Here is a 10,000-nt window from a genome sequence, read left to right on the forward strand (position 1 = left end):
TGTTGTCCACCTTTGGGGGGGGGGGTTTGGAAAAATGGAACGAAATCACGAAGAAATCTCGAAGGTGGTTGGTATGAAATGTAACAAACCGAACCGTGCCCGGGACACCAAAATACGCCCGTTGTTATGACCATTAGGATGACCAGACCATCATTATGCCAGCTTTCAACACCTCTCCGGGACAACGGCAACGATCCATCGGTAGCGCTGCGGCAGACGGCGACGAGAACAGGACCGAGGACGCATGTGGATGTGTGTGTGTGTGTGTGGTTTTCACGCATCAATGAATTTCCTCTTTGGTGCCCGAGCGACATTCCAGGGAGGCACACGTCCACGCCATTCCGCCACCGATTCCGTTCTCATATTCGCTGCTGGTCAGCATCTCGATCACGGCAGGGCCAAGAACAGGGAGAGGATAAGGCGCAGGCTGCCTTCCCCCTTACCGTCATGCCACTTGTCATAAACATTGACTCACTCACCGTCACGCGGGATGCTGGGAGTGCGCGCGTGATGCGACGGATTGGACGAGCCCCATGCCAGTCCGCTTCGTGCCTTCGTCCGATGGCAAACAAACGAGCTTCACGCTGGTGGCGCTGGCTGGCAGGCTAGCTGGCTGGCTGGCAGGATGCAAAGTGGCACCTCTTGGTTTCTTGGGTGCTCCATCTGCTCCGTCTGGTCCGTGTTTCGGTGGCATGTCTTTGGGTCTGCACCTTCCTCTCTCGTTCTCTCTCTATCTCTATCTCTCTCTCACACACTCTCTCTGTCTGCACGCGCTGGACAACATTGAACCTTGTTTGTTTGAACAGCGCGATAGTAAGGGCTGGGGGGTGAGGGTAGAAAGGGGTTGAAACCGTGACATGGTATGCTGCTAGGTTCGTGCCACTCCAGCAGAACCACCGCTCGCTCCTGCTCCACTCCAGGACCTCGGTGTAGCTCCACCGTGAGGCTCGTGAGGCGCTCGATGGCTGACAAACTGCATCACACCAAACGGTAGCCAAAATCGTATGTATGTGTTAAAATTAGCACCTCCATATGAAGAGTAGCATAAAAGTGTTGCTGGCTGGTGGCTTGGGGCTGGTGAGAGATCGAAACATTTGGGGGGTTACCGTCGTGTCTGACGCGGTACGGTCACGGCACGGCACGGCACGGACGGACGGACGGACGGCGGGAATGCTGAGCGAGTGACCGTCCATGTCACGGTGCTGGTCGGCTGGCTGCGTTTGTGGCAAGAACATTTCTTTCACGACATCACATCACGGCTCCGATCGATCGAAGGTGACACATGACACTGTTTAAAGGACTACCTGTTTTCAAGCTGCTACCGGTCATGGCAGCGCCCTGGGTCCTACACTGCCGCCCCTGGCCCTCGCCCCAGGTGAAGCACTACCAACTGACGGATTCATGCGAGGCATGCGATCTTGATGCTGTTGCTGCTACTGCTCTTGGTGGCTTCATCGCAGTCGGAAAACACGTGATGACAGTTGACGGGAACAGCGTTTTGGAGCATTTTTCCGTGATTCAGTGGAATCAGATATGGCTTACTTATTATGAATTGAAATTTATACAGTACGAATAATAGCGCAATCGAAAGTTAGAACTCCATTTGGAAAAAGACAATCTTTCTCCTTCAAATCATCAACTTTTGGCTGAAAATCTCTCTTTTATTCATTAGTGGATGGAAATGTATTAGAGAGCGTCTCAAAACGATTTAAAAATAAATTTAAAAAAACCTATTTTAGTCAATCAAAAACTACTTGAATCGTCCGGGCTTGAACATGTAAATTAAAATATAGCTTACTTTGATTTATTCTTTTTTTCAAAAATATATTTTTGTTTGAATAAATAGACTTAAAATCATTTGCATTTATTGTTACTTCAATGCTTTACGTAGCGCTTCTATAGATTCAATGTTTGTTTGCTCGATAAAAAAAATGTTTTTATTACCTTTGAGTTTGCATGTTCCAGTTTGCCATAAAAAAAATGGCGTAGATGGAGTAAAAAATGTAGACCTAAACAAATGAATAACGCAAAACGGAAAAACGGAAGCCCACCATTAATCCAATTCATGTAACTGTTAACAGTGTATCACTTCTACCCGCCCGCAGGACCAAAGGATCAATGCGATCTACCAAAGTCGGGCCTAACGTCGCTGCACGGTGGGGCACCCGGGGGGGCTGGGTTCGGTCCGGTCCCAAACGCACCACCACCCAGCGCCGACAGCAACGGCAACCGGTTGCACGTGAACAGTGCTAGTGGCGGGGGTTCCGGTGCCGGCGGAAACCAAGGTGGAACCGGTGGCAGCGCCGGAGGTGGTGGTGGCGGTGGTGGTGGAAGCGGAGGCGGTACCGGTGGATCGCTGTGCGAACCACACAACATACACCAGGATCAGGTAAATGTAGCTGCGCGGGGGGCCTCCCCCCCCATTTTCCCTACGAATGCCGATCGGTTGGGCCTGGCTGCCGTCGGAGCAGAGGCCCAACGGGTGATGCGCCCCGAAAGGTGAACGACTCTTCTTACTCTTCCACCTAGCTGAACGCGGCCGCGGACAAACATGGGGCAACCACGAAACAGAAACGGCACCGAACCCGCTTTACGCCGGCCCAGCTGAACGAACTCGAACGTTGCTTCTCCAAGACGCACTATCCGGACATCTTTATGCGCGAGGAGATCGCCATGCGGATCGGTCTCACCGAGTCACGTGTGCAGGTGAGTCCCTGGGGGGGTGGTTGCGGTGCAGGCTGGCCACGAAGCTAGACAGACCCCTCCGCTTTTTTCCCGTTCCGTTAATGGCGGGCAATGAGTTTCACAAAAGCGCTTACACAACGCAAGGCCTCCCGTTCTTCCGGCCTTCCGAGACCCCTTCCTTCGCTATTTACATAAATCATTTTTCCCATCCCCTGACCGTGGCTTGGTTGTCTAACCGGCCCCCCTCCCTGTCAGCACCCGGACAGTGTTGACCGGTAGGTTCCTTCGGTGGTGTTGCGTGGCAGAATTAAAGCGATTCCTTCGAACCAGAGGGTCCGACGAAGGACTTTGTTGGTAAAACACACCCACAGCAAACTGAACGGACCCATTTAGCTGCCCGTACCCTGGGGGCCGTGTTTGCATAGGGAGAGAGCAGTATCTAATCCGGTCGTGATCCGATCGTGTTCATCGCCGTGCACGCGAAGCATGACTTTTGTTTCTTTTCCCCGTTTTTTAACGCGTAGTAATCTAGCGTAGCTGTTAGTGTTAGGGTAGAAAACAGGGAAAGTACACTTTAAAGCAACACAGGACCTTCTACAGAGCGTCAGAAACGGAGCAGAATATCCAACCACCATGACGCACCTTTTGCTAATCCTCCAAAAATGATTTAAATTCTTCGAAACCGGAGCGCAATGCTGCATTCTCGGTGCTCGGTGCAACCATGTAAGCACCACAGCGACAGTTTACATGTGTACGAGTGTTGACCCTGAGTCCTGAGTTCCCGAGTCCGGTCCGTGCTCGAGGAATGTGGTGTTAAGCTCACTAATTAACAATTAAATCGACCAAATGAATCACTTAGCTATCACTCGCCCTACCCGGCTGGCCCAGCCCGACAGTAGTAGAGGTCAGGCGACAGTACTCGCACGTCTCAACGTCCCAAAAAGGACGACGACGACTCTCGGATTGAGATAATTTGTTGTGGTTCTTGGGAATGATTACCGATACCAGGCGGGGCCCAAGATTCCCATTTACATAAACATGATTCACGAGCAACAGCCCATCGTCTCGGCATCTGGTTTCTAAAGCTTTCCTAAAGACGAGCCCAAGGGCCAGGCCCAACCACCAGGTGTGCGTGTGTGTCCGGTCTCAGAATTGATCTGTGACACATGTTACCGGTGTGTTTGACACAGTCATCAACATCAACCGCCCCCCCATGACCCTCACAGTAGTAGCTGTCTTCGGTGAATAAAGAGTTGCAGTGGCTGCCGTTTTCTTACCTTTCTGTTCAGGCGTTCTAATTGAAGGCAGGGTTTCCTCTTTGTCATTCTTTGTTCGACGAGGAAATGCATGGTGATGTCTTACAACGACAAGACAGCTGACAGTGGATCAGGAGCATGTGTTTCAACTCTTTAAAGCAAACGAATGGACTTGATATGTGCCAGAATATTTTATTGGATGAAGATGTACGATGTAAGGTGTGAATGAGTGAGCATGGGAAGGAGGTCTTGCTGTGACTCCGGACATTACTCGGTCGACAGGACATCTATGCTGCCATTAATAGAGAATGATTACAATTAGCTGTCACTAGGGTGGGTAAAAGGGATGCTTTAAAAGCTTGTTTTAAATAGCCTTTGGTCATTAGATTAGATTTGGAATTGGCTACGGCACTACTCCTTGATTCGCTCACATTATTGGTGCAAATTAGTAGAAACATGTAACCTACAACCGTGCGCGATGAGTTACAGACATTCAAAGGATATTTGCTACAAAGGATACATTTTATTTAAAAAAAAACCTGCATGGCTAGGAGTTTCGATGCTAAAATATTGGGTCCATATCAATCTGGTCCTTAAAATATTGAATAACTATTATTAGTATTTAATCATTTCTATTTCCATCCGATTAGTCATTCTATTTCCATCTAGAATACTACACATTTCATCAATTTCTCTTCGTAGTTGATGAATGCGAAGAAATGGTTTCCCACGATTTTATTTACAAAATTGATCAACAATTTACCATACATTATGCCAGCCAATTGTGAAAAGATTCTAAACACTTTTCTCGCGCTGAATCATCCAAACGACATTTATTTGCTTTGCGACAGGCGCACAGAAAATGCTTCTCTGCAAAAGGTTTCTACGATTTAAAAATTCATACTTCAAACCCTTCAAATGGATCAGATCCGGCTTACCAGCTAACGCTAGCGTAAGCCCGCGGGGTAATCACAGTAATACCGCTATCCCATTCGCTACGCTTGTCATGCCATAAATCAATCAATAGATATTCAGCATAAGATAAACTTTTGAAAAAAAAAATCTCATCACGTCCACTCGCTATCTTAACGGCCGTATGGGCCACCGCCAGCAGTAGTACGTGTACCACTCTGCAAGGCGTTCGCACATCAAGGCAAAGTAAAAACCTAAAAGTACTAAAGTCACAGTCACAACTTTTTGATCCTGTCTGCCCTGAATCCATTGCAAACCCCCTACACCGAGTTGGGAGGTTTGGGTGTCCCCTTCGCCCTGGACTACGAGTGCCACAATGGCGCGTGCTCGTGTCAGCATATGAAAGTGTTTTCAAGGTTATTGCAGCGGCTTAACTCGGGATCATGCAGATTGACCTCAGATCTAGGGAGGATGGAGACACGCACGAAGACGGCGCCAAAGTTTACGCCACTTGTTCGGTTACGGTAGCTTCGGTGGCCATAAAAGTAGATTTTATTTTCACTCCTCACACATCGGCCACCATGTGGCTGATGATGCTGATGATGATACCACACCACCGATCGCTTTTGATTGCCCCCACGGGTTGATCGGGATCCGATTTTCGGTACTCCCCTACCTACCGGTATCCTGGCGGACTCCCGTTGTGTTTATTTGATTTGGTTGTTTGCGTAAAGCCGATCAATAAAGTTTGTGTTAATAATACTAATTATCGAGTGTCGAAAAGGAAGTTCCTCGTTTCGCTTCACGCTAGTGACAGAGAGAGAGTGAGCGAGAGGGTGGTGACTGAGATGGCAACCGAATAGCCGCATCGACCGCATGCACCATGAATTCCATAACTTTACGGTTCCCTGTTCGGCAATGGAGACGCTAGTCACTATGAGTGGGGCATTGTTTTCCCATTTAGCCACTTCATCCTTGGTTTAGCAGCCTGTGCTACATCCAGCTAGGGGCCTCCCCGAAAAGCCAATGCCGGTCCTTTTTAATAGCAAAAGTTGCCCAACTTCTCCAAGACGAAGAAGGCGATGGCGCTGCCATAGTGAATACTCGGTGTTTAGCTGGCTTTTGCTTCGTTTTAACTAACCAGCAAAACCACTACCACCTGGTGGTACGCAGGAATGCTCCTCATACCAGGCCACACAGAAAAGGCCAGACGACGCAGAGTACTACGGGACGGGACATATTGCAAGTTTGTGGTTGCTCTAATGGAACTTCAACCAGACACACACACACACAACAGCCAGCAGCAGCCAGCAACGGTTGCCAAAGTAGTCCCAGTGGGCCTGAGAGTGAGCTTGTGCGGCTATCATCACCACTGCTACCGTGCGATACGCACGCCCGCACAGACACTGGGGACTGGCGTTGTCTGGCAAGGCCAACCAGCCCGTCCGTTCCATCCCAACACCACGGACAGGGGGGGGGGGGGGTGAGAGCGAGGATTTCGGATTTCGTTATTCGATTTTTATGATGTCATTATGGCTTTATAGGTTCGCCTTTATGGGCCGGCCAGCTCAATCGAGCAGGAATCGAGACTAAAAGGGCCGCACTATGCGCGTCCCGAAACGGGAAAACGATTTGTTTGATGTTCGCATTGCGCTGCAGCAGGGGGCCCACCATTGAAATAGCTGGAATGGAACGGGTGGATCATGGCAATGATTTTACGCGAAAAGAAAGCAACGAATTAACACAAACCATTCGTTCTCTTTCCAACGCTTCCAACGTTGGAATGCTTCGTTCGGTAATGGGTTCGGATAGGTTGTGGCCGTGGCCGGTCAGTTTAGGAGATTACCAGATCGTTTTTCAAACTGTGACCAAACCAATTAGAGGATTTGCACATCTCACACCACATGCCAGAATGGCATGAAAGGACCTTATTATGGTCGCGCTTTCTTTAAGTCACTATTAGTTGGTTTCGGGCGCTACGAAAAACTTAAAATCGTTGGCTCATTATCCATTTAGTCGGGAACGGTAGGTGGTTTTCGTAATGTTTATAGGAATTGGCTTAGTTTGATAAAATGAGAATTGGATACAGGCCTTTAACAGGCACTTGTTTTTCATGGGTGTTGTGTTTGAAAAATTAGAGAACGAAAATTTACACGCGTTTGTGTGTTAAAACAAATCATTGTAGGACGTTATAAGAAGAATTAAGCCGAAATATCTTTAAACTCGATTACAATTTTGAATTCGCATTGCTTTAAGAAGTTACTTTATCAGGACAATGTTATTTTGCTCGACAATCCAACGTCTACCAGGACATTGTCTTTTAAATTCGTCATCCTAGGGAACTTATCTTAAAGCGACTCCCAAAATCACAACACACTCGTCCATCAACCGTCACCACCACGTTGCTCCCACGAGGGAGAACAGCTACCACGAAAGCGAAAACGGTTCAGCGAAAAGGCACAGCTTCCGGAAAAAAGGCTCTACGGAGCGGATTTATAGCTCAGCCCAGGGCTACTCCACACACCACCACCAGCAGCAGCAGCAGCAGCATCACACTATGCCGAGTCATGCAAATAGCAGGAAAGGAACGAACGAACGAGAAATCCTTGATCTCCAAGGGGGTCAAACAGTAAAACCCCAAATGTAAATGGTGAGAAATGATAGTGAGCTCTACATACTTGCCATGCGATATAGCACCACCTACTGCTGCTGCTGCTGCTGCTGCTGCTACTACGGCTGTAACCGACCAGAGACAGCCCGTCCAAAGGCCACCTCCAGACCAGAGCCATGAATCTGGCGACGAGGAAGGGCGAAACAAAAAAAAAGCGGAATCCTCACAGCGAATGCAGATCCTTCCGTCGGTGCTTGCTGCCCCTTTCCAGGCCCATCAACACCCGACGGCCTGTGGCGAGCTTTACCACGGAACGGTCACGATATAGTGGCTGCCACTCCCGGCTGTGTGTGTGTGTGTGTGTGGCATTAGTTGTTGTTCCCCAAATCCCCGCAATGTCAATTTATATGCGGAAATAATTCCTCCTCTTAATCCTCGGTGTGCCAGGGGCTTCCGAAATCCCTGTGCATAAATAAATTCACCCAGAACCATCGCTGGGTTCGCTTACCGAGGTGCTAGCGGTTACTGTGGTGCCTACTGGTCCCAGAATACCGCGCTGACTGACTCTGGCGTGTAACGATAGGCAGCCGATAGGTGGTTAAAGGTAGCATCGATGCTCGGTTTTGCTGTAAAGCAAACTTTCCCCAAACAAACCTTACCCTCAATTCATCTGATCATCTTCAGCATGATTGAATCAGTGAATGTTAACTGCAGCCGGGCTGCGGAACAACAGGGAAATCTGGTGCCATCGGGAGCCTAATGCGCAGTTTTTTAATATACATATTAGCTTCAAAGGTCACTTCGGATCTCCAGGTAACCTTGCCAGGTCGATACCCTGTCAAGGTGGCCAGCAAATCGAGTTCAGCTGAGACAGACACCGCTAAAGCATATTTTGTAGAACCAGCTGCACCCAATGATCCCCAGACCTCTGGAGCTTCCATGGGCGATCACCCCCCGGGTTCGGTCAAATATTCCATCACAATCCATCGCTCTAGTGGTCAGAAGCGAACCCACAAAGAACGGACCTCTTGGTGCATCAAGCGATGAAATTGGATCACTTGCCACCGATTCACCGGTGCGGTCGATCGAAGCGATATTTGATATGGTTGGCCAGACGAGAGAAAAAAAAACCCCAAACAGAGCCTTTGAAACGACGACGACAAAACCCGCTCCATTGTACCCCGCGGAACATGTACCAAATCGGTCATTTCGGACCGATAAATTCCACCCAGTCAGCCCAACGGGGAGGGACCGGTTTACCTTCAATCGTCAATCGTCACATGTTGGTGGTTTTACAAATCAGTTTTCCATCTTCGTTCCATCTGTCCCATATCTCGTGGTTTTCTGCAACTGCCGGAACAGCCGTCGGTTTTGTTGGTGTTGACGGGTAGTGTCGTTCAGTTCTCGCCCGAAAATGTTGTGGTTTTTTCCACAGACGGCCGCAATGAGCTTCACGCAGTTCAATTCTCGAGAATACTCTGTCTCTGTTCCTTTTTTTCAATGTTATGAGCAAGTGATCGACGGGAACCGGTTTCATCAACGCATTACAAACGATAAACCGCTTGGGTAGTTGGATTGGATCAGTTCAAGAGCCTGCTCGACAACGACTACTATGTTCCGTCACCAGAGCAACACGAAAACGGAAACTCAATCAAATAGCATTATCCCTGCTAATATGCACTCTCAAGCGACATCTTGAACATCAACTGAAATCAACCATTGCCGACCATCGCACCTGAACGGTTTTTAAGCAAGTGATAACATCCCCCATCAAATCATCAGCCAGAGATAGATTTGAGTGTGACAACACCACCAACACTGACTTGAACTTGTTGCACGCGTCACACGAATCCCGAGACGGTGCGGGGAGGCGGTTTTATCGAAATTAGTTGACCGGAGTGTGCCATACCCCGCCTCACTAATGCGTGCCACGTGGCCAAAATTTAATATAAACTGCAAATACACAGCACAGCAGATTTGTTTTAGGGACTCGGGGTCGGGGTTTTTGCTATTGACAGGCTGTCCACCTGTTATTTCTATCATGCTGTGTCTACCCTCCCCACCGGACAAATTCAACCATTCCATTCCCTGCCGGTATGATTGTCTGTTGGATGTTAAGGTTGGTGCAAAGAATTGAACGTGCCGCTCGCTGGCATGTTGGTAACATTATGTGATGCAAAGGGGCAGACAGGCATGTGGCATGTTTTCGAAAAACCGAAAAAAAGGTGCAAAACAATCATTTGTTTTCATCTGCAACGATGACGGCATACGCCTTCCGAGGACGTCAATTGATTCGCCCTGGGTGACAGGCTCAATAATCGATTCAGCGGTCGCCTACTAGATCGAAAGCCGTCATTGTAAAAAAAACGATAATGTAAAAGAGATAATAAACACTTATCGGACTATTTCTTCCCTGGGATGTACCGATCAATGTGAATATAGCAAGAATAGGAATGAATATTCTTTTGAAACACGTACCCGTGGAAAATATCCAGAATACTATTCCATATATTATGGCCACCTGTATGAAAAAGGA

At 48.4% G+C, this 10,000-nt stretch overlaps 1 protein-coding gene across 1 annotated transcript in view; it reads left to right on the forward strand.

The window, feature by feature from the left end:
• LOC125955733 (homeobox protein orthopedia) overlaps window positions 1-10,000 on the forward strand; it is a 27,753-nt gene that overhangs the window by 4,155 nt on the left and 13,598 nt on the right. Inside the window, exons 2-3 of the mRNA XM_049686877.1 lie at window positions 2,082-2,389; window positions 2,572-2,706. Of these exons, the coding sequence (XP_049542834.1) occupies window positions 2,082-2,389; window positions 2,572-2,706 (443 nt within the window). The remainder of the gene's footprint in view (window positions 1-2,081; window positions 2,390-2,571; window positions 2,707-10,000) is intronic.

The sequence above is a fragment of the Anopheles darlingi genome, chromosome 3, assembly GCF_943734745.1.
Source record: "Anopheles darlingi chromosome 3, idAnoDarlMG_H_01, whole genome shotgun sequence".
Lineage (NCBI taxonomy): Eukaryota > Metazoa > Arthropoda > Insecta > Diptera > Culicidae > Anopheles > Anopheles darlingi.